Source organism: Mustela erminea, chromosome 11 (assembly GCF_009829155.1).
Source record: "Mustela erminea isolate mMusErm1 chromosome 11, mMusErm1.Pri, whole genome shotgun sequence".
In the NCBI taxonomy this organism is placed as follows: domain Eukaryota; kingdom Metazoa; phylum Chordata; class Mammalia; order Carnivora; family Mustelidae; genus Mustela; species Mustela erminea.
The window spans coordinates 31,935,397-31,960,952 of NC_045624.1; the positions used below are offsets into that span (position 1 = coordinate 31,935,397).

General features: G+C 40.5%; 1 protein-coding gene across 2 annotated transcripts in view; it reads left to right on the forward strand.

Annotated features, from left to right (window-relative positions):
- The window catches only part of CTTNBP2 (cortactin binding protein 2), a 149,642-nt gene that overhangs the window by 77,495 nt on the left and 46,591 nt on the right, over positions 1-25,556 (forward strand). For both annotated transcript variants that reach the window (XM_032304690.1, XM_032304691.1), the window contains 5 exons: positions 3,877-4,080; positions 5,873-5,972; positions 8,827-8,977; positions 13,388-13,642; positions 23,669-23,786. In XM_032304690.1, coding sequence (XP_032160581.1) covers positions 3,877-4,080; positions 5,873-5,972; positions 8,827-8,977; positions 13,388-13,642; positions 23,669-23,786 — 828 coding nt within the window. The remainder of the gene's footprint in view (positions 1-3,876; positions 4,081-5,872; positions 5,973-8,826; positions 8,978-13,387; positions 13,643-23,668; positions 23,787-25,556) is intronic.

Sequence of the window (25,556 nt, forward strand, 5' to 3'; positions counted from 1 at the left end):
TTTCTGTTCTCTGGTTTTGCAGTTGGCCAAAATCATCTCAGGGTTCCAGAATTACCCAGTGGGATGATAAGTTTCTAAATTACTTGGTTATAGGGAGGAATAGTCATTCAGCAAGCTTTCCCTGAGCATCTAGTCTGGGGAATAAAAAAGTTATTACAGTAACATAAGAAGGGTGATTAAATCAACTGTGGTTGCAGGTCAGCCTAACTTTTCCAAATGAGATCCTGGATTTCAACTGCTTTTCATTTGGGTTGCCCCTATGTTTGCCGCCATGCCTCTAGCCGCCAGGAAGCACCAGAGCTCCTTCCGTCTTGCTTCTTAACCATCTGTGCCTGGGTGAACTTGGGTCTCTCCAAATCATAAGCTCATTGAAGGTTATTAATCTTCTAAATAGCCACTAATGCCATTGTGGTTGGTAGGAGCAGGGTATGAGGACAGAGCACATCTGCCAAATCCTTGGTAGGTAGATGTCTGTTCCAAATTTAGTGAGGAGTAGAGCTCTGGACTGAGCCTAAGAAGAAGGCGGGGTTAGTCCACTTCTGCCTCTTTCTAGTGTCACCCTAAAGAGCCCGTTTGTTCTGAGCCATTAGCTTTTTCATCTAAAAATGAAATCATTGAACCAAAAAAAAAAAAAAAAAATAGTTTCAGACCAGAAAGATTTATTAAACTTGCCTGTTGAATTTTTCAAACAGCAGTACACTACCTCTCCCTTCCTGGAGAATCACTAGATCCCATATCTTTAAAATTCTCAAATTCTGAGTTTCTATATTTGCTTATATCTGTGACAAACAATTACAATTTAGCTAAAGCACTCCTGAAGAGAATTGCAATGAAAGAAGATACCACTTTAATGAATTATGTTGTAAATTTCTCTATTAGCAGTTTCTGTGGCCAAATGTTAAATTTTTAAATAGCATTTTAAATTCTAAATGAATTAAAATTTCTTGTTCCTCCTGAACTTATCCAATGAATGCATTTTAACTGTTAGATAAATAGACGTCTAAATCAGAAATCACCCTAGGCAGCTGAGTTTTCATACCCTTGGAAACTTGTTTCTGGTTTCTTTTTGGTTTGGGGTTTTTTGGGGGGGGAGGGTGGTAGTGGTTTGGTACATTTTATTTAATTTGGTTCAGACATTTTTTTCCTTAAACATTTATTTAAAAAAAAATGATCCTCCCTCTAAGATTGGCTTAAAGTCTAAATCTGGAAATGAGACCTATTTGAGCTATGACATTAACCTTCTCCACACTCTGAAGCTGATGCCAGAAGCTGTTCTCAACTTCTGTTCCCTCTTGCATTGCATGTTCTGTTCCCTTCGTCACCCACCGCATGTTCTGCAGATGCTCACCTTTACTAATGTTTGCATATGACGCTGCCAAGCTGAATGACCTTTTTCTAACCTCATTAAAGTAGCTGTATGATGCAGGTCTGTTTTGTCATTCCCTAAGCAGTCAATAAATCTTACCGTTTTTATTATTGTTGGGAATTTCAAATGAACAATAAAAACCCACAGCAAAATTTTATTTTATCCCATATGGATGGAAGGATTCATTTAAATAACTTTAGCTATTGGAAATGATAGTGGGGATAAAAGTTTTTTATTTAAACTTTAAGAATACTTGGTATTTCTAAAGCATTTTTCCTTTTAAAAATATATTCCACACCTCTTAGAAAATAAAAAAACAAATTCCTTTTGTTTTGTACGACAGAAAACCGATTTCTTGAGTGGTCTAAAGATTGAGAAAATTTTTGAATAAATATTTTCTCTTTCAGATAGCTTAGCATTAACAATAGAGTTTCTCAGCATACTATATCCCAAGTTTCCGTAGAAGGCATTTAGAAATACATCTGCATTTAAATGGTCACCAAAAGCCTAGAATTGCATTGGAAAAAAAAAAAAAATGAAGATAAAATCTAAAAGAAGAGCAAATCATTTGATATATAGGTGTTGTTATTCTTTATAGGACATCAATAACAAAGACTGTTTGGAGGAGCTAGAGAAGGTGGGGGCAGCCGGGAGGACAGTGGGGGCGGAGGAGGGAGAAGGGTTGGGAGAGCACCAGGAGCTCAAGCGGAGAAACTCACGGAGTTGTGAGCCACACTCCCTTCTGTTCCACAGAGGACCACCTTGCAATGCCTTCGTGTTACTTTTGTGTTTGCTTTGCAGTCAAGGTGTCATACCTTGGTGTTTATAATTTCTCTGTTTATCATCCATTTCTAATAAGTACTGATTTAATTTTTGTGGGCTTGTTTTTTTTGTTTGTTTTTAAGAAAATACAAAAGGTAAAATGTACCAGAGAGGAGCCTTCTTGTAAGTATGAAGTAAAAATACTACTTTTGTAAGAAGAGCTAATGAATATCAAGGGGGAAATACCATAAAGCTTAGATAAATATTTGATTTTATAAGCATTTGAATTTTGTTTGTCATTGCAGTCTAATAGGGTAAAAACAATAAATTATTCATGGACCCAAATGATTAATTATGAAGATGTAATATCCAGCTTTTAATAAATAGACTAGTTTTATATGTTATAAACTGCTTTTTTTCACAAATAATTTTTAAAATACCAAGAAATCTTTTGCTTTTAATATTTGTTTAAATAATTCAGGTCTCAATTATACAAATTTAGTAATACCCATATATGTAGAATATTATCCTGATACCAAGGTGAAGGAAACATAAAAAGATCATCTGTTATGTCCCACTACAGAGAATGTTACTGGGTTTATGCAGAAAGTGTACCCTGAGGAGTGAATATGTGCACATAGGCCCCTCCGTATATACCGTATACACTGGGATTACTTTGAGGTATTTGGGGCTTCAAAAGGAAGAAAGTACAATGACTTATTTTGAAAGTTAATTGTATCTAAAACACATAAAATACCTATATATCACGTTAAATAAACATTTTTACTTTACTGTTTTTACAGCCTTTTGACCAAGGAAGAATTCAGAAAATTTTCCATGCTATATGCAGCCGACTTCACACACTTAACAGATTCTCTTCTAAAGCTGCTAAATACTGATGAGAAATATCTAACTATGATAACTCTTATGATTCTTATTAAAACTATATGGTAGAGTGCCCTGTTTTGTTGGCTAGTAAAAGTTTCTGGTACACAAGTTGTAAAGATGGCCAGATGACAAAGTCTTCAGAATCATGTCTTGCATATTTGTGCTGGTATACAAAGATTCTAGATTCAATTCAATTCAAAGTATTCTAGATTCAATTATATATGTTGTGTTTCTTTTAGCTCTTGATATGACTAGCACTTGGGTCCCTTCATTATTTTTTCCCCAAATAAGGGAATTCAAGTAACTTAAATAGATTTCTTAGCGATATTTGATCCCTCTTAGTGATCTGTATAAATTTTTAGTTAAATACCTTGGAAACATTGTTGAAAAAAGAAAATCTCTATTTCTTACAATTATTTCTATACCTAAAGATGTCAGTTCACTTTTCAGATTGATATTGAAATTGAGGAAATATGTTTGTATTTTTAAAATTCAAATTGTTTTGAAACCTTGAAGTGGAATTTGAACTTTTAAAATGAAAGAGCCATCTTAGTTTCCTAAAACCGACCACTACTTTAACATTTATATGTATAAGACTGACAACTAAAAATAATATGTCACCGTGTATATTAATTTAATTAGCAGATACAAGATTGAAATAACAGTACAGGTTTGTGCTAAGTAAATATTAACAGATTGATAATGTTAGAAACCACATAATCCTCTAAGGATACGTATTCATATGTCTGTGCGTGTGCATGTGAGTGCGTGTGTGTGTGTGTGTGTAATTCAGAAACAAGTGGGTAATATCTGTCTCTTGTCCTTGCTCCTACTCTAACTAGGGTCACTTTAACCCACAGGCTGGTCACCCTCCCTAACCCCTTTGCTAATGAGTGGTGGTCCTGCCCCCCTGGCTGGCAGGCCCACCCTTCTTCAGCAAGCTGCTGCCCAGGGAAATGTCACTTTATTATCAATGCTGCTTAATGAAGAAGGACTGGACATTAATTACTCCTGTGAAGATGGCCATTCTGCCTTGTATTCTGCTGCTAAGAATGGACATACAGGTAAAGATGGCAAGATCTTATCTTTTGCAAAAGGATGGGGAGTCAAAAGCACTGGTAACCATTGCCATGAGCAAAAGGTTCTTTTGGTTTTGATTTTCTCTTACAGGTAGTAGTGGATGATTTTTTTTTTTTTTGCATGATTTAACGATTTTGTAAATATTGTTAAAAAAAAATCCAAACTATAGTTTTGTAAAAATGTAAAATTTCAGGGGCACCTGGGTGGCTCAGTCTGTTGAGCAACGGACTTTTGATTTCCCCTCAGATCATGGTCTGAGGGTTGTGAGATCAACCCCCCCATTGGGCTCCATGCTCAACGCAGGGTCTGCCCAAGATTTTCTCTCTTTTTCCTTTCCCTCTGCCTCTGTCCTCCTATGCTCACTCACTCACTCTCAAATAAATAAAAATCTCTTTTTAAAGTAGATTTTATTGCAGCTAGCAAAAAGTGATCTTTGTTTTATGACAATGATATGTATTGTGTATGTCAAAATTTGGGGTCTAGTACTATGAAGCACATTTTAGAAGAAAGCCTTCCATCTATAATCACTTTAGTCAGGACAAAATAGCTCTAATTTGTCTGTTAAAATACCTGTGTGTGAAAGTCATAGTGACCGGGCTTAACACATGCTACAGTGAGGGCAAGTTTTAGAAGTTAGAGAAGGTCATGGGTCTGAAACTGTTCTGTCATTGGAACAATTTATAGTTATTTGGATTTTTTTAAAGAGAACTGAGGATTTGTACAGCTACAAACGACATATTGATGAAGTCTGGGAATTATTCTTGTTTCTCAAGTCTTGTGGTCAAATTTGCTAAAACATATGGTTGTGCAGAAAAAGATAATTTGCCGGCAAATCCAGAATCAAATAGCATTGCTCATATAAGCTGCGTGATTGTTTAGTACTTTGGAGAAGTTTTCAGAGCTTCACTGTGTTCAAGTGGACTAATTGGAAGAATCCAGTGAGCTAAGAAGATAGTTCTTGATTTTAAAAGTACTTTTGGATTCTTCTTTACTTCAAAAGCCCTGTGGGAATTTTCTTTAATGTCGAGAAATTAAATCTGGTAAATAGCATGAGGAACCCGGGTCCTAGATGATATTTATGCCAGAGTCAGGTGACTTCATGTGGGTTTACCTTACCCATGGAGTAGGATGACCATCACATGGAAGTGTTTCAAAGGTTAATTATCACAAAGTAAGAATTTAACTCTTTAAATACAAAGAATGGTATTTCAATTCGGCAAGTAGATTTTGTTCTCTACCCAATAACGTTATCTCCTGGTATAGACTGGTGGAAAAATCTGGTAGAACATTTTTTTTTTAAGATTTTATTTATTTATTTGACAGAGAGAGTGATCACAAGCAGGCAGAGAGGCAGGCAGAGAGAGAGGAGGAAGCAGGCTCCCTGCTGAGCAGAGAGCCTGATGTGGGGCTGGATCCCAGGACCCTGAGATCATGACCTGAGCCGAAGGCAGAGGCTTAACCCACTGAACCACCCAGGCACCCCAACATTTTCTGATATATAACAATCTTATCTCTTATCAGCAACTCTTCCCAAAGTAACACACACACACAGTCTTACCTAGTTGGTGAGTCTGGGGAGTTAACATCTTCTGGAAAAGAGGCTACTTTTCTCTGTAAATAGCTTGCGGGGTCTCATATGCACCATGCTAGAATTGTCAGGTGGACTGCGCACGGGAGAGGTCCTTTGGGTTTAGCATCTATGTAGAGCTTGTTTAGAATTTGGCTCACCATAACTCTAAATGGGGAATTTAAATGGCTTTCTATTAAAATCCACAGACTGTGTGAGATTGCTGCTGAATGCAGAAGCCCAAGTCAATGCTGCTGATAAAAATGGCTTCACACCCTTGTGTGCTGCAGCTGCTCAGGGACATTTCAAGTAAGTGGTGCTCTGAATTCTTCCTTTTCCCCCCAGTGAAAAGAGTCTCTATAATCTGCACACATATTTCAGTTCTGGCTGAATGTGTAAGCTAGTGCTTAAAATCCACTGGCAAATAAATTCACTAAATATATTTGAAGATTTAAATGAGAAGTAGGATCCTAAATTTGCTCTTCTTTAAAGGAGAATAGTTGTGTATGAGGAACATGAAGAAGAGAAATGGGTTGTGTGTCGACCTCACGTGAATGAACTTGGTTCTGAAGAAAATCGATTTATTGTCTATCAGCATATATGCAGTGATACATACACTATTAAAGACTGTAATTCACTGTTAACCGCCCCCCCCAACACAAGAAAGCTTTTTTACTTGTGATGGCATTAAAAGCAAATTCTAGAATTAGATCAATTACGAGAATCTTAACTTCCGAGTGGCACTGCATTCAGTATTAAATCCCAGTGTATTTACCTTGTTTTATCATCTTAAAAAATTGAAGCAGAAACCTGTCATACTAAAAGTAATTAGAGCACAAACCCAAAAGAACCTACCAACTGAAATATGTGTAAGTTTAACAGTGATTTCTTCAGGACTCTCCCAAGTCTGTTGAACACAGACATGGCTTTTTAAAATTAAGAGTCATGGTTTAATAAAATAGAATGTCACTAAGCTACCTGCTTTCTCTTCCTGTGCTGAAATGTCCTGTAGGGAATGCAAGCTGTTTATCTAACTATCCTGATAGAAACTTTTTTTTTGTTAAGTTTTTTAAACTTTAAATTCAATTAACATATGATGTATTAAGAGATTCAGATGTAGAATTCAGTGTTTCATCAGTCTTACGTAACCCCCAGTGCTCATTACATCACGTGCCCTCCTTAATACCCATCACCCAGTTACCCCATCCCCCCACGTCCCTTCCAGCAACCCTCAGTTTGTTTCCTATGATTAACAGTCTCTTATAGTTGGTCTCCCTCTCTGATTTTGTCTTGTTTTTTTTTTTCCTTCCTTCCCCTACGATCCTCTGTTTTCTTATATTTCACGTAGGAAAAAAAAATTCATGTATGAGTGAGATCATATGATAATTGTCTTTCTCTGGTTGACTTCTTTCATTCAGCATAATACGCTCTAGTTCCATCCTCGTCATTACAAATGGCAATGTGGCTATTGTGGACATTGCTGCTGTAAACACTGGGGAACAGCTGCCCCTTCAGATCACATTTGTATCTTTGGGGTAAATCCCTAGTGCGATTGCTGGGTCGTAGGGTCACTCTATTCTCAGCTTTTTGAGGAACCTCCATACTTTTCCCAGAGTGGCTGCACCAGTTTGCATTCCCACCAGTGGTGTAAGAGGGTTCCTCTTTCTCTGCATCATTGCCAACATCTATCCTTTCCTGACTTGTTAATATTAGCTATCTGATAGAAATATTCTTAACATACATCATAATTCCTATAATACAGGTTTTAAGGTTCACACTAATGTTATTGATTCTAATTGTCACGTTTTAAATATTCAAAATGCATCTTTTTCAAAATGCATCTGTTTTTTTCTGTGTGTCTGTTGCAGACCTCGTGAGTGTATTGTTGAGAACCATAGATACTGTGCCTATGTCCTGATTCCTCCAGAAGGGATTTCTTCATCAGGCCTAGGCTTTTACATTTATTGTCACCCAGCAATGAGTAGTGCCACTTACTTGAAAAGTCTTAGAGTACTAGGAATGCAGGCATGGCTTGCTTTGTCAAAAAGAACCCTGAAAAAGAAAAAAAAGAAGTACCCTGGGGGCACCTGGGTAGCTCAATGGGTTGAGGCCTCTGCCTTCAGCTCAGGTCATGATCCCAGGGTCCTGGGATGGAGCCCCGCATCAGGCTCTCTGCTCAGCAGGGAGCCTGCTTCCTCCTCTCTCTCTGCCTGCCTCTTTGCCTGCCTCTCTGCCTACTTCTGATCTCCATCTGTCAAATAAATAAATAAAAATCTTAAAAAAAAAGAACCCTTGGCATTGATTAGATTAAATATATATGAGATGCAAACACATATCAATATGAAACTTTTTATAAACCAAAAGTTTTCAAGAAAAGTCGGGGAAAAACAGCATATACCTGAAGTGAGAAAATGAAGATGTTGTAAATTGCTTCTTAATTTGATTATGATTTAACCTACTTTTCTCCACTTATTTGCGTCTCATTTTACAAGCACTTTGCACAAATGCCACAGAGTCTTGAATTCACCTGTTTCTTTCCTCCTTGATTCTCAGAGTTGTGAGTTTCTGCTTAGCCATCTTTTTTCCTTGTAAATAGCCCCCCTTCAGGAGACAGGATAGCCTCTGCTGTCTGTTCTCCCCAAGGCAGCCCTTTGCTCAGCCTCCCTGCTGCCTTTTATAGTGGAGGCACATGGTGCCCTGCTGTCTGAGCTATTTATAATTATTTTCTCAAGTGAAAAATCTCGAAATGACTCAGCAGTCTGACTTTTTTCAAGGTTTAAGCTATTTTGAACCACAAATAATATGTATGTCACATATATATATAAGTTCACAGTTAAGCCATTCATCCCAATTAGTTAAATACATTGCAAGTACTCCACGTTTACAAGTTGGTTACAGAAAAGTGTCAAAACACTTGATCAATGCTGCTGTCTTAAATTTCCATAGACGTAATTAAATTTGTGTTAAAATATATCTTCTAGCCTTGCTACAAAACCGCATCCATATAATAAGACCCACAGTAGTTGATACATATATAAGTGAAAACAGTTGATATGATAAGGTACAGAATTGCTTTAGCATTATTTCCTTGGTTTAATATCTGGGTCAGGTCCTTCCAAAATCAAACCGGTTTTAGTCTGATTAATTATAATCTTGTGTTTAGGTGTGTAGAATTATTAATTGCATACAATGCCAACATTAATCATGCTGCTGATGAAGGACAGACACCTCTATACCTGGCCTGTAAAAATGGAAATAAAGAGTGTATCAAACACTTATTAGAAGCCGGAACAGACCGCAGTGTAAAAACCAGAGTAAGTACCAGTTTTGGGGGGTGGGGGGTTTGTTCTATAATCTACCCTGTCTGCCAACTCTGTAGCTAGAACAAAATATATTAAAATAGAGGTTACTTTGTTTTTCTTTGCTTTTAGGCTATCAGATACGGACAGTGTCTGACCTCTGACTTCTGTTGGAGTGTCTGCTATAAAAAGCCTTGTCCGTTAGCCTAACTAGTCCTTTATCCTCTGAATCTCAAATTATTCATCTGTAAAAGAGAAAAATGAGTACCTGCATCCTGGCGGTTTTCCGAATCAGGGGAGATAACAGAAGTGTAAGTTTTTAATCATTTGACAAGTATTACCTGAGCACCAGCTGTCCTCGGGACAGGAGAGGCAGCAGCAAATCCAGCAGTTCTGTCCTCATGGATCTTACATCCTCATGGGACGGGAGGGGTGACCATAGGCAAGTAAGTAAACAGATAGTGGCTGGATGTTTTAAAGATCAGAGTGCCTGGGTGGGGGAGTTCCTTCAGTTGGTGGGGAAAGTCTTCATTGAAAATGTGACATTTGGGCCAAGACCTAATAGAAGCCAGGGTGTGGGCCATGAAGAGATGTGGGGAGCAGTGTGCCAGGCCGGAGGTGGAGAGCTCTGGTACCCTCAGGGCACCTCAGGCAGGCCAGTGTGGCCAGAGGCAGCCATAGAAGGTCTTGTGGGCCATGGCGAGCACTTGGAATAAGGCCTTTGGATGGATGGTTTTGAAGAGAGCAAGGCCATGAACTGACTCATTTTTATAAGAGCCACTTTGGCTGCAGACTTGAGAATAAAATGTAGGTGGGACAGAGCAGCTGCAAGGGAGACCCATAGGAATCTGTTGTTTTAATCCAGGGAAGAAGTAATAGTGGTTTGGATCAAGGTTGAGGGGTAGAAATAGTGGTAAATTGTCCGATTCTGGATATATTTTCAAAATGTCTATTTTATAGAAGAGCTGCAGGAGGATTCCCTGTTGCGGTGGTGGCAGTAACCGTGATCTAAAATTACTGCGTAATGGCTGAGAGATTAGGCTCTGAAATCAAACCTGTGAGGCTCAAACCATCCCTTCACAAAGCTGTGTGTGAGCTTAGGCAAATTATGTTACTTTGCTGTGCCTTGGTTGACCCCTCTACAAAATGAGTCTAATAATGGTAGCCGTGGTTAGGGTTATTCAATTGAAATGAGGTAATCTATATAACATAGTTGGTCTGGTACCTGGGAACTGTAAGCAGTGAACAGATGGTCAGATGTTTGTGACAAGGTAGTGCCCCATTGCCGGAGGAGAGTTATCTGTGCTCGCTCTTCCCCCTATGACTGATGTTTGTTGTTGTAAGATTGTGTAGCACATCATAGAGTTCAGCGTCATTGTCTAATTTGCCCCAGAACTGGAAGCACTATATACAGAAATCCACTGTGGGCCCCAAATCGCTGTTGACAGCATCCCACATAGCGCTGATGTCCCCTGTACAAGGTGCACAGAAAAAGTCAGTGATTTTGAAAGTGAAGACAGTTAGAGTCCGATGCATGGAAGAGTCCTTGGGTAACACTTCTGGTTCAGCCACGCACAAATGCATCTGAATTAAAACTTCTCAGTTAGCCTTCCCAAATTTGTCTCCATCAACCTGTTGTGAAACACTTGAAGACCAGGAGATCAACCCTGTGCACACTGACATGCATTTCTCAGAGGGTTCCCTCTCTGGGCTGGGGGAGTTAAGGAGCGTCCATTATTATTTATTATTTATTATTCTGGGAAGCTGCAAAAACAAAAAATAAGGTAATTCCTGAGCTCAGTGAAGTGTGGATCATGATGGAAGCTCATGCTTCCATCATAGGAAACGTCCTTAAAATTTCCCAGGATAAAAAGGCACAGTTTCTATTTTATAGGTCACCCTTAGATACTCGATTGCTGTTGTATTTATGGTTTTGTTTTGTTTTGTTTTTGTTTTTGTTTTAATGACAAGTACACTCCTTAGTCCCCATTGACTATTTAACCTCTGGTAATCATCAATTTGTTAATTAAGACTCTGTTTCTTGATTTCTGTCTCTTTAACTTTTTTCCTTCTGTGTTTTTTTTTTCATAAATTACACCTATGAGTGAAATCGTAAGGTTCTTGTCTTTCTCTGACTGATTGACTTCACTAAGCATTATATTCTCAAGTTCCATCCATTTTGTTGCAAATGGCAACATTATTCTTTTTTATGGCTGAATAATATTCCATTATATAATAGATTATATATCTCACATCTTCTTTATTCATCAATTGGTGGATGCTTGGGCTTCTTCCATATCTTGATAATTATAAACAATGCTGCTATAGACATAGAGGTGCATGCATCACTATGAATTAGTGCTCTTGTATTCTTTGGAAAAATATCCAGTAGTGTGATTGCTGGGTCATTGGTTAGTTCTATTTTTAACTTTTTGAGGAAACTTCATGCTGTTTTCCATAGCACCTACATCAGATGGTGGATTTTCTTAAATAATTTACTAAAAGAGAACCAACAATTAATGTTATAACCAGGGATATAAGCCAAGTATAAACATTTTCCATTGAGTCCTATTGCTAGAGCTTTTTCTTAAAAAAAAATCCTTTTTACTTATTTTCTGAGAATCTGAGAAAATAGTCCAATGTTATACTTAACTCATTTAGTTTATACAGTTTAAGAAATCTGCGATATTACACGTATTTAATATAAAATTCTACCTTATATATATAAAAAGTGAATGAATTTCACATTACCAAACTGAATGAAAAGTAAGTAGTGCAGCTTAAAAATAAAAACGTAAGTCACGTCCTGTAAGAGAACACAGAAGTCCATGCTCTGAAGCTACTTGTTGATGAACTGAACAAAACAATTGCAACAATAGAGTCTCCAAAGTACAGAAGAAACCGGTATATTTGATAGAGGAACTTAGGGGAATAATTATTTCCTATGATTTTTAATAAGAAACCAAAGGGGGAATGGAAAATTGAAAGTTTCTCAGGCTGTGTTTACATTACACAGCCTTTGTAATGTAAAAATAGGAAAAAGTCAAGAGGTTTGACTAGGGAAGGTCAGGAGCACTTACTCTCTCACTCCAGTGCCTGATTAAGGCTTACGGAAGTGAAGTCTTAAGCCCAACAAAGTCTAAGCTGTGAAATGCTTTGCCTAGCGGGAGTGTATGCCTGAGAACTCTAGCGTATTCCATTTACTGCCTAGCCATGGTCTTGTCTTAGCCGAGTCGACTTCACTGGTGTAAAGTACAGAACCAGACAAAAACCCACTTCATCAAGAGACAGCTTTAGCAAATGATCAGAGACCTCCTCTAAATGTACACTGTTACCACTTACTGTCTTTCCTTGTCTTCTACCCTGTTACTTGTTTTTAAAAATGTGCTTTCGTTCACTTAAAGATACTTAATATAGCAATATGAAATACCTGTGAAAAAAAAATTGGCCAAAAAGGAAAATAATGTAAAAAATACAAATCAACAAAATAATTCTGTTCTTTTATGAAAGTCTTAAAACTGTGATGAAGACTGGTACCTGAGTGGAAGGAAGACCCTTGAGAGATGGAAAGGTTTTCCCTGGAAAAGTGCTTGTCAAACTTCTGAATGTCCGAATGCCCCGGAGGGCTGGTGAGGTCCCAGATTGCTGGGCCTCCCCTCCAGAGTTTTTCATTCAATCGGTCTGGGTGGAGGCTGAACAACTCTCATTTCTAGCAAGTTCCCAGGTGCTGCTGCTGCTGCTGGTCTGGTGACCACCCTTGAGAACCACTGCCCTAGAAGAGAGGTCTGAATTTATACTCTGTCAACAAGCTAAGTGGATAATGAAGACCTCACAGTAACGTTCTAGAGAATGGGCCCAATAATTTTAGTTGGAACATTTTCTAAGCTTGCATTTATGTTTCCAACCACAATCAGCTCTCAACAGAGGTCCGTAGACATTTCACAAAATGAAATTGGCCTTGCTTTTCCTATATGTCCACCTTTTCCATATTACCTAGATTTTTTCCTTCAAGAATCACTGGCGTAAAATTTTAAGATCACCAGTTAGGACTCTGCCTCATATGTAAAACTGGCTTGTAGCCGCATTTATTTAGTACATTACTAATAGTACTGTACTTGGATATAAATATTGAAAAATCTTCATGCTAAAGTTCATTCTTTTTTGTCTATTAAACTCCAAATGGCTAACCGTTAAGTGGAAATTCTTACAGAAGAGCGAACATGAGTCATAGCAATGGGAATTACGGTAATTGACAGAGGTCTGAGAACTTGACTTAGCTCATCAATGATATTCAGGATTGGAATGCCTGCTTTCTCCTGCTCACTGGTTCATGCCCAAGAACATTGAGAGGTGAACTTTAAATAAGACTGTTCTCAACACTAATGTTGTAATCAACCCTTTTCTTCCTGGTCATTTTATCTTTAGGATGGCTGGACACCAGTTCACGCAGCTGTGGATGCTGGTAATGTGGACAGCCTCAAGCTTCTTATGTACCATAGAGCACCAGCTCGGAGAAACTCTTTGCATGAAGAGGAACCCGAGTCAGGTGTCTTTGACTTGGATCAAGGAGAAGAGAGTCCTGAAGGCACATCCAAGCCTGTCATTCCTGCAGACCTCATTAACCATGCTGACAGAGAAGGCTGGACGGCTGCCCATATTGCTGCTTCAAAAGGTTTTAAGGTGTGTCTGGTAGCAGCTGGCGTCATTACCTGGTTGTAATTTGATGAGTGACACAGTTGTCTGCTATTGACTCAGTGTATTTCAGTGGAATGATTGGAGATTGAGTGATACCATTGTAGGAGACAGTCAACTACCCATATGAACTGACCTTTTTCCTGACCAGTAGTACTTACAGTCACCTGTATAGGAGACTTCTTTTTTTATTTGTGAGGAAAGAGAGTAAGAGAACGTGCACAAGCAGGGGAAGAGGCAAAAGGAGAGGGAGAAGCAGACTTCCCACCTGTCCTGTGGGGCTTAATCCCAGGCCCCTGAGATCATGACCCCAGTTGACATCCTGTGTTTAAGTGATTGAGCCACCCAGTCACCCTGAGACTTCTATAAAAATCATACTTGGAGTTTGTTAGCAAATGTGGGAGTAATTTCAGACTTTTTTTTTTTTTCTTAATCTTATGTAAAATTAGGAGAAGGAGTTTGGTGTCGATTTAGTCAACTGGAATGTTTGATTCATGGACCAAGGCCATGGTACCGGTTAGAGGGAGGGCCAGGATGGAAATACTTGCTCTCAACTCTGAACTACCTCACTTACACTCTTGCTGGGCTATTTTACTGGTAGATAAGTGGTCTCAAGATTTCACTCATCAGTTTGAGTAGAAAATGATTCTGATTATTAAGGAAATAGTAGGCCATTCCCTCGTGCTTTTTTCTGTTTTGATCAGTTTAGTAATAATATACTTCAGCAATAAAAATCTTTCAGGAAGCTCCCGAGTGCAAGCACTGTGTAAGCTGACATCTGCCCGGATTGTTCACACGAGCAACTAACTGCTAGTTCAGTGTCAAGAGAACATGGTACAAGACAAGTGTAGACAAGAGAACACAACAAATTAAAATAAGGGCAATGGACATGCGGTTGGAACAGTATGAAAATGCAAATTTTATTTTATTTTTTGAAAAAAGAGAATGTATCTGTTTCAGGGAGCAGAGTCACGGGGATCTTAGGCTCAGAAATGGCCCTTTCAGGAGGCAATGGAAGTGATTTTGGCCTTGCAGAGTAGGTTACATTCGCCACTTCTCATTGGGATTGGCAAGTAGGTGAGATTGGGCCCAGGAGGAACAGAGCCTGGAAGGAGGGAGGTGGGCAGCAGCACCGGCTAAGCTGATGAGAGGTAGTGAGAAGTAAGACAGAACTGGGGGTTTCATAGTACTGCATGGGCGTCAGTGACGTTTTAAGGAATTGGGACTTTATTTACTGGTCAGAGAGAGTAAAGCCACTGAAATGTTTTGTACAAAGGAGCAAAACAATCAGTTCTATAGGTTGAATGATTAATTTAGCAATAACATATAGAAGATTGAGAGTTATGAAAAAATGGGTGGCAGGAAGATAGAGTAGGTGAAAGATGGAGAGAGTGGCGGAAATAACGAGACGAGAAGTGTCCCTCGGGTTGTAGACAGATTGGATGCAGAAGACGGAGCTGACAAGAAGGGGTGCTGTGACGTTCCCAGGAAGAGAAGAGAAGAGGCGTCATTGTGATCAAGAAGACGGAACGTGGGTTTAGACATGCTGGATTTAAGTGCTGAGGTGTTCATCCAGATGGAGATATCTGGGAATAGCTAGAAATTGCATTTGGAGCTCTTGGTTGGGTAACTTCCTATTATTATGACCTAGAACAGAAGCTGTTCATTTTGGACATTTTTTTTTTTTTAATGAGCAAAAGGCATGATTTAGTTACATGTGGAGGTTTTGCTTTTTAGTAGTTTGCTCCCATTTTGCCCTTTAACAAAAAAGTACAAAAATTTTGTGAGCTTGATATACGTGTCTTGCTTTGAATGGGATGCAATATGTATGACCTAAAAGTTTTTAGGAGACAGAGGTGAGAGCTGTGAAAAGTTTACACTGGAAAACGTACAGTTAATCTAAGACTGTGAATCTTATTTGGTGGTAGAAGGGTACATTGAAAGAGTTCTTTTCAACCTGTTCTACCCCTCAAGAAAATCTCTGAGTATAAGGCAAGATGTTACTGATAGGAGTGGGTTGTGTACACTCAACCTGGAGGCCAAAAAATTAAAAAAATAAAAATAAATAAAAAAAATAAATGAAGCATCACTGATCTAGACTGTTCAGCTGCTGAGCGTCTCATGCTCTGCAGATGAGAAAGCGCTGCCAAGGTGGGCTACCCTGCAGTGTAGGGCACTTGTGTTGCTGCTTAGCAATTATGATTATGAACTTAATTATGAACTCCTTCTTGGTCCTGGTGCCTTTTTTTTTTTCTTAAAGGTTTTTTTTTTTAATTTATTTATTTGTCAAAGAGAGAGAGTGTGAGTGAGAACACAGGCAAACAGAATGGCAGGTAGAGGCAGAGGCAGAGGGAGAAGCAGGCTCCCTGCTGAGCAAGGAGCCCGATGGCAGGACTTGATCCCAGGATGCTGGGATCATGACCTGAGCTGAAGGCAGCTGCTTAACCAACTGAGCCACCCAGGCGTCCCTTTCTTAAAGATTTTATTTATTTATTTGACAGACAGAGATCACAAGTAGGCCGAGAGGCAAGCAGAGAGAGAGGAGGAAGCGGGCATCCTGCTAAGCAGAGAGCCTGATGCGGAACTTGATTCCAGGACCCTGGGATCGTGACCTGAGCCGAAGGCAGAGGCTTAACCCACTGAGCCACCCAGGTGCCCCCCTGGTGCCTTTTTGTAATCAAGGATGGTATCTTCATGGATCCTCAGGCCCTGGGCCCACATAGATGCTCTGTCATTGTTGAGTAAAGGGAAATACAACCACTTTCTCTCATAGAAAATGACTCTCCCTGTATCTTGTTTAAGAGGCATAAGATAAATTTTGGACAAGAAAAGAGAGATTTTTAAAAGTGATCGTGACTGACAGCTTTGGCACTGCTGATTAAAATCATAGATTAAAATAATAGATTTTTTTTTTTTAAGGCCCAGAATGAATACTTTATCTTCCAGGCTAGCCTCTTCATTTAATGATTAGGACATTTAAACCCTGGAGGGAATAATAGAGAGAAGTTGGGAATGAAGCCCAGATTGCCTGATTTCATCATCTTCACCCTGTACCATGCTGCCTTCCTTCCTAGTCAAGGGTACTGGAAAGTTCTTCTGCGTCATTTGCCTAATACAGGGTTCATATCCTGGCTGACATAGTTCTCCAGAGAGCTAATCCATTTACAACTAAGTTCCTCAGACTAATTTTCTAGGGGAAAAAAAATTTTTATAATCCTGAGTTAATCGTTTTCTGGGTGAAAAATTCTACCCTGACCACAAGCCGAGCTTAAAAAAAAAAAAATGAGTGTTTCTTCTCTGCCCAGCAGCATCTCTGTGTCTGACCTACATAAGACTGCGATACATCATTACTTGTTTCCACGTGTTTTTCAATAAAAAATTGTGATCTCAGAGCTCGAAGGTATATAGCTTATTGAGACCAACCTTCTCATTTTGTAGATGAAAAATCAAGTCTCAGAGAAAAGTGTAACAAATTCCCCAAGATCAGTGCATGGAAGATCAGATTCCCAAATCTGCTTCTCCCACTTGAGTCTTGGTCTTTCTCCCAGGACACAACCCAGTACGCAAGTCACCAGTTAGTGTTTGGGAAAAGGAGTGCCTCTCTCTAAAGCCGGCCTGTGACTTATCATCGAGGGCAAACCTTTGTTTTCATCACAGTGTGAATAGGAAGAAGAGTTTCTTAGTGAAACCCCGTTGAATCATGAGACCCCTGACATGCCAGGTTAGTGCAGTAGAAGCATTAGGGAGATTTTCTGAATTTGATATCTCTGTTGTTGCAGCTCTTGTACAAAGAGAGTCTTTATTTCGGAGGACTGTGGGTGTTTTTGGCTGCAGGACTAGACTATAATTCCAGTTTATGTGCTATGACCAAAGCTGGTGGCTTCCTCTCACTCAGGCTCTTACGCAGTCTCTCTGGGTTAACGTGTTGATTATTTCATGCAGACTCCCTCCTCTGCTTTCAGACCCTGCCTTATCCTCACTTCGCCTCCTATTTCAGGGACCAGGCTTTCTCTTTGTTTTTCTGGCTTTTCTTTTTTGTTTAATCATAGCAACTCCCACGCCCCATTTGCAACTGGCTGTCCTGTTTTTTAAGAGTTTATCCGATCTTTCAGCTTGAACTGTGGCTTCTGCAGTAATGCATCCCAAACCTCAATCTCCACACCTGGTTTTTTTACCCGTCTTCCAGACGTTTCTTTCCAGCATCCTGGCAGTCATCTCTGGGCAGGCTTACTGCCCCCTGATCGGGAGGTGGCCCTCTTGTAACCATCTTTAGGCCGTTCTTGCATTGTGTTAGGACTGTGGTCTCCCTGATACATAATTATCTTGTAGCCAGGGAGTGGCAGTCTCGTCCTCTGGCACAGTGGCCTCCACCCCGACTAGGTGGTCTGATGAGGGTATGTGTCTCAAGTATAGGCCCACAGGGGGACCCAAGATTTAGATTTCCTCTCCCTGGGTCGTAACTGCAGAGAATAAGATGATGGGAGTCGCTCAGCTTCTTGTCATGTGGAATTGGCTGGGAGAGGATAAGATACCTGTGAGGTTGGACCAACTCTTTGCAAAGAGGTTGATCATGATACGGAGAAATCTGTTCTTGGGAATCTGTTTTGTGTTTTAGATTCTCCATGATTATTTCTTTTTTTTCCCCCCCTTAACTTTTATGAAGTTGTTTTTGAAACGGCCAGACTAACTCAGCATTAGTAAACAAAGGGAAAGCTATTATTCCAGAATATTCAATGCAGAGCATTGCATCCTTGCTTAATTTGAGCAGCAGGGATTAACAGACAGAATCCTAAAGGATTCTGATCTCATCTTAGCCAACCAGAGTCCTGTGGCACTCCTCACCCGAGCCTTGTTTTCCGCTAACACCTTTCATGGATCTGGGTTTTGATCTTTTTCCTCCTTGCGCTCTGTACTTTTTCCCTTGCCTGATCTTACTGATCCCCAGTGTACAACCTATAGAGATTCCAAAATGTTATCTGTAGCTTTACTTAGCCATTTCCTGACTCTATCCAAGAACGTACTATTCAGGAGGGCCACAGTTTATAGGGCATCTCCTTGAAAACTAGAGCAGCAAAATTCCTTTACCCATAGAGCCATTCTTTATGCCTGTCACCCCAGTGTAATTAACAGTTTCCCCCTTTGTACTCTTAAAAGTGGACCAGTTGGGGAATATTATGGTAACCCCATTGACGATCATATTCACTTTGGCTTCCATCAGAGAGCTCCACCTGGCTGCGTCCTCGGGCCCCTGTGTTTCTGCCCCTTGGCCGGTCTGCTGCATCTCTTGTTCCTTCTGAATCCAATACCATCACCGGGCATTTGTGTTTACTTGCTCCATCCTCCTGACTTAACGAGTTCAAATGATTAATATAACTCTAGATTTTATTCCTTCGCATACAGAGTTTGGCTATGTTGCCTCCTCCATATCCCGTGGGCACTGCCCCTGGGGAGCCCTCCTCATCTGCTGTCTGGATTCCTGCAGGTTCTGCCAGGCTCTTCATCTGTGGTCTCTCCGCCCCCTCAGCCCACCATGAGAGGGGCCTTTCAGACCGGGGAACTTGGTCATGTAATTTCCCTGCTTAGCATCTTTCCAGGGGTCTGTCATGTCTAGAATAAGTGCCAGGCCTATATGGTGACAGACAAGTCCCTTCCTGCTCTGGACTCAGTTTACCTCCATAGGCCCACTTCCTGTCTCCTCCCCTAACGCCTTCTGCGCTCTAAGCAGGCACTGCTGGCTGCTGCGCCAACACCCTGTGCTCGCTCCCCCCTCCCTGTCTTTGTGTCTGCTGTTCCCATTACCTCAAATGGCCTCTTCTCCTCTCCTGACCCTTCCTTGCCTGGAAAACATCTTAGCTTAAGTCTTGGCTTCCAAAAGTGAGGTGTTCCCAGGGCACCTCTCCACACTTCACTTAGAGTGCTTCTACTTTAATTGTTTGCATGCCTGTCTCTCTCTCCATCTTCTCCAAAAAAGATCACTTTTCCATTTTTGTATGTGCCGTGTCCAGCAGAGTCTCTGGCCTGCGAGTGCTGTTTGCTGAACTGGTAAGCGAGTGGACTGTTAATGCTCTTCTTCCGAACTGAGCTCCTTCGTTTCATCTTCCTTCAGGACACCTTCCAAACGTACCAGTTGCTTTTCAGAATCAAACTTATCATGACACTTTGCTTCCTGAATATATCCTCATGCCTGCAGAAAACTTATCTCCATGCCGACCTTAGAACTTCACAGCCAACTCCAGCTGTCTTTGTCTTTGGCCATTCCCCCCTAAATCTACCCTGTTGCTTATGCCATTATTTCTCATCTTAACAGCCTCCATCTCCCTGCGCTGCAAGTCCGTGGGCACACCCACACCCCTGGGGTGTTCGCCCTGTGCATTTGTGGACTGCTTTCATTCTCTCTCCCTCTGCCCAGTTTTAGACTCTCGGCTCGCTGACCTGCTCTTGATCTTATATCTAGCTCCTTGGACTTGGGGTTTCTACTTAGTCTCCCTGGCCCTTCTACCTTGCTTCTCAGCTCTCCTTAAAGGACCATGGCAGAGGTGTGTCTCTGACCTTCAACATCTCTTCCCTGCTTCCTCTGTAGTAAGGGATTCTGCAGAGTTCTGGGCCTATGACCACCCAATATAAAGATCACATTCTCTAGACTCCTTGGCAGCTAATAAAGTCACCTACCTAAGTTCTGGTGAGTGGAATGTGAGTGGAAATGAAAGCTTAAGCTTAAAACCTCTGCTTTTCAAGTCTCTGTTGCAGCAAATGTATCTGGAGCACAGTGAATAGGACTTTGGTTTAAACCCACTTGTCCAGATCTCTTGCTTTGTGTCACTTGGGTAGGACACCCTGGCTGGACACCCATGTTGAACATACATTTCCAGAAGCAGGGGCTGGCATCGCGGCATTTACCCTCTTCACATATCCTACCCATAAAGGAGAGAGCTTAGGTTCCTTTCTCCACCTTTCCTTTCTCTTCCACCTAGTGCACCTTTGGCCATCACTTGAGTGCATTTTGCCCGTGTCTCTACTACACGTCACATTCCTCCCTGAGAAGCAGGACTGTGGTCTTGCTCATCGTCACAACCCTCAGTTCTAGCAGGACCTGGCAGAGTGCTTAATATCTCTTAAAGTTGTGGGGGTTCATGAACGCTGAACACTTGTAAAGTGTTAGAACTGTGCCTGGCACTTAGTGGGCACTCAGATAGCTGTCGCCACGCTTGTTGGTGTCAGTTGGGTGGAGGTTTTCACCTTCTTCCTCTTCCCCGTGGAGCCCGGCACGGTGTGGAATTCACACTTGTAGCATGGATACACGTCACCCTGCTAGCCTCCTGGGACCGACATTGCTTGCTTCCTTATAGAGAAAGTCTTTGCTTATATTATTGCCCACTGACCTACCTGAGAATAATAAAAATTGTATACTTTGAAGGTCAGAGGTGAAAAAATCTTGCAGATTTGGGTTGGATCTTTTATCATTTCTGTTTCTAATTTGAAGTAACATCACCTAGAATTATATTGAGATCATTGACATTGGTCGATGTGCTATAATTCCTCACCAACTAATTGAATATTTGGGCTATTTTCTAATTGGTGATTATGTTGATTATGATAATAACAGCTAATAAATATTGAGAGCTTAGTACATGCTGAGAATGAACTTTTAATGCATCTTTTTTTTTTTTCTTCAAGATTTTATTTATTTATTTGACAGAGAGATCACAAGTAGGCGGGGAAGCAGGCTTCCTGCTGAGCAGAGAACCTGATGCAGGGCTGATCCCAGGACCCCAAGATCATGACTTGAGCTGAAGGCAGAGGCTTTAACCCACTTAGCCACCCAGGTGCCCCTTTTAATGCATCTTTTAAGTCACATAACAACTCTGAAAGTACAGATACTTAAACAAAGATAAGGAAACTGAAACAAAAATGTTAAATGATTTAGCAAATGTCATAGATAAAATCATTTACATTGGCAGAATTAGGATCCAGGTCTGTTTTGGCTTTTCTGCTTTTGCTGCAAGTATACTAACTTGCATAATAAAGGTATTATTTTTATCTCTTCTTTGGGAAGTCACTGAGTTTAGTGTTCAATTGCATTCTGGTTAATTCCCCATTAGTGTTCATTTCTAAATCAGCGTTTCTGAAGTTCTTATCTACTATCTAATGCATTTATTGGTATTATACCAATTAGTCAAAACAGTTGGATAAGAACTGTTATTTATATATTTGACTTTGTTTTCAGTTTATTTCTTGGCTTAGAGAGTTTCTGAATTTGAACCCCAGACCTATCTACAAAAGCAAACAGACTTTGATTATAGCTGTTAGAGGAGATCCCTCCAATCTGAGCAAGGGCAGTGAGAAACCAGTGTTCCAGCCAGTTCCCTTTTCAGGCAAACCTCTGGTTCAGCTCCTCCATTTTGGGGCTCTGAAGACCTAGTCTCTCATCCCCGCAGCATCTGAAAAGATTCCCTACATCCGCTTGGCCCTCACACCAGCACTGGCTTCCTGTTCAGATTTCATTTAATTGGGTGGTTTTTGCTTGCTTACTTTCTTTTTGACCCTTAGGGGTTTCCTGTACTTCTTTATGAACACACATATTAAAGTCTGTTTTGGAGGGCAATATGAAGCAACTGGAACTCATGTACTCCTGGTGGGAGTGGAAATTGGTATAGCCACTTCTAGAAAGCTCTTTGCAGTATATACTGACCTAGAACAACATATGCTTAGCTGCGACCCAGCAGGTCAGCTCTGAACACAACATCCAACGGAAATGTGTACATGTGTCCATCAAAGGATGTGTACTGGCACATTGATAGTAAATCCTGATGTCCATTAACAAGAGAATAGATAAGTAAGTGATGATGTATTTACAAAACCACACATGGAAGACCACACAGTACTTTTTTTTTTAAAAAAAAAAAAAGAAGAAACTATGATTAGCTTCAACATGGGGATGAATTTTATGGACATTATGTTGAATGAAAAGAGGCCAAATATGAAAGTGAAATTTCAGTATGATTCACTTATATTAAGTTGATAAACGGGTAAACCAGCAACTGTTACTAGGAATCATCACAGTAGTTATCTGTGGGGGAAAGAGAAGAGCTGGGTGATTGAGAAGCCGTGTGTGTGTGTGTGTGTGTGTGTGTGTGTGTGTTTAAGGGAGAGATGGAAAGGATGTTGCTTGTTTAATTGTTAGTTCCTTTTTATGGTTTCTGGTCTATTCAGTTCTGTGCTTATTCTGGTGGGAAATCAGTAAACAAGTCATCAAGTATTCAAAGTTGGTATAGCAGAGGTCCTTGGCCAATATCGTGATGCTCTATCCTATCATGCAATTACTTACTTGAAAACGTTTGCACATATATTGTCTTACTTCTACTTGGTTATGAAAAGTCTTGGAGAATTTAGAGGTTCCATATCATAGGTTCCTGACACTTTTTGGTGGGGATTTCCTGAAGCAACATAGAAGAAGACAGAGCTGAGAAAGAGAGGACACATCTCTTCAGTATCTATTGGGAAATTTTTTCTAAAAACTCAGCATGGTGTTCATATTTTTCAAATAAAAATAGGACAGCGTAAGATCGCAAATATAAATGTGCTTGTGGCGGGGACTCAGAATTGTTAAAATTGGAACCCTGCACTTACGTGACCAGGAAAACAGTTCGTCTAGAAAATAGCCCAGAGCACCAGTTGTAGCAAAAGTCTGTTTGCTTTATATTGTCAAATTACCATAAAAGGATACTGCCTGCTGAAGTCAATTTTCTTCTTAATTTCACTCCGCAACATGAGTGATTAGTAAGCTTTTTTTCCTCTTGAGAAAGGCTGTTCTGTGGATCACATTTGAATGAAGCCCTCCTTGCTTTCCATTTTGAGCCTGTGTTTAGATGAATGTATTTGGGTTGCTGGAATTGAAATACAATTTCTAGCTAAGAATTTCTGAATTCTTCGTTCCAGGCGAATGACTTTTCCCTTGAATTTTTCATTTGAGTTTATTCATTTGGATGTGAGGTAATAGAGCCTTTGCCTTTACAGGACTGCCTAGAAATCTTGTGTAAGCACAGAGGGCTTGAGCCAGAAAGGAGAGATAAGTGCAATCGGACCGCGCACGATGTCGCCACTGATGACTGCAAGCACCTGCTGGAGAATCTGAGTGAGTGCCATTCGCAGCTTTGTTCACCCTTCCTCCTCCTGCTGGGGCTGCTGGCACCACGGGAGGATACTCACACAGCTACGGTTTGCTCATTCACTTCTTAGCTTTCTTTGAGCCCTAACAACTACAAAAACATTTTACTGATTACCAATGTGATAATTCTATTTTATTGATTATCAATGTGGTAATTATATTTTCCATGCAGAATGACTTTTTAGAGAATTAGTTGCTATTCAAGAAATGCTAGGTCTTCTTTGTATTTTAATGACCTCAGATAGTATTGAAATAATTATTGCTCTTTTCTTCTGGACTTAGACTTTGTCTCTCTAAGACATGAGACAAATAGGGTATGAAGAATCATGGCTGGGTACTTTGCCGTTAGCTGATCATATAAATGTAAGAGAGTTACCTCTCAATGCTTGCTTGCTGACCTGCCTATGAAGTTAATTGATGCACTTTTGGGCCTCTTCCAGCTCTAAGAATATGTTCCTCAGCCCGTGTTCTAAAAGGTTCACTTGTGGGTTTATGGAATATGGAGTTTCAGATCATAGAAAATATTACAACTTCTCATATCAAGATTATCATTCAATCTACCCAGTCAGTCAGCTGTATCAGTATGTCAGCTTACATTTTAACACTGAGACAGAAAACGAACAATAAACATAATTTATTGCATGGTATCTGAGACGGTAACTTGTGCTGTGGAAAAGACTCAGGAGGATTGGGAGTGTGAGGATGGGTTTCAGTTTTTAAAGTGATGGTCAAAGTCACCTCATTGGTAAGACACTGAAACAACCATTGAAGGACCTCTCAGGTAAGAGATTTCTGGGCAGGACATCATCAAGTGGACAGAAGCCCTCAAGCAGGAGCAGACCTGTTGTGTCTGAGGAGCCGTAAAGAAGGCAGAGTGCTGGGTTGGAATGAGCGAGGGCAGAGAAGTTATAAGATGGGATGAGGGGGTGGCCTGATGTGGTTGGAATCTGTAGGCCATGGTAAGATAACCCTTTCAATGTCTGAGCTTCCGAGTGACGGGATCCGCTGTACATTTTCATAGTTTCTGTGGCTGCTTTGTTGAGAATAATTGTAGGAAGTCCCAGGACTGAAGTCAGGGAGACTTGTTGGGCCCTTGATGTGTTGCAGCAAGAGACCATAGTGACAGCTCAGTCTAGGATTGTCACGGATGAGGTGGTGAGAAGTGGTTGGGTTCTGGATGCAGCTGAAGGTAGAGCCCCAGAATTTCCTAAGGGACTGAATCTGAAGTATAACAGAGGGGTGGGGGCTTCATGTATCACCCCCAGTGATTCAGCCTCAACAGCTGGCAGGGTGGAGTGGCCATCACCTGTCAACAGGAGGGCCGTGGCTAGAGCAGATTTTGCTAATGAAGATCTGGAGTTCCGGTTTAGAAGTATGAATCTGAGATATCTGTTTGGGGATCTGTGTGGAGATGCCAAGTCAGCAGGGATTCCGGAGATGAGTATGAGTTGGATACGTAAATCTGAGAGTCTGCAGTTTATAGATGGTATTTAAAGTCATGGGACTGGATGAGATCACTAAGGAAGTGAACACACACAGAAAAAGTACTAGAAAGGAGCCTTGGAACACTATGGTTAAGAAATCTGGAAAATGTGGAGGGACCAGCAGAGACTCATTACAGAGTGACCGTTGAGGCAGGAGAGAATCCTGTGGGAGTGGATCAGAGAACAGAGAGGGGTCAGTTGTGTCAGAAGCTGTTGACAAGGTGAGAACTGAGAATTAGTGATAGTTGGAAAA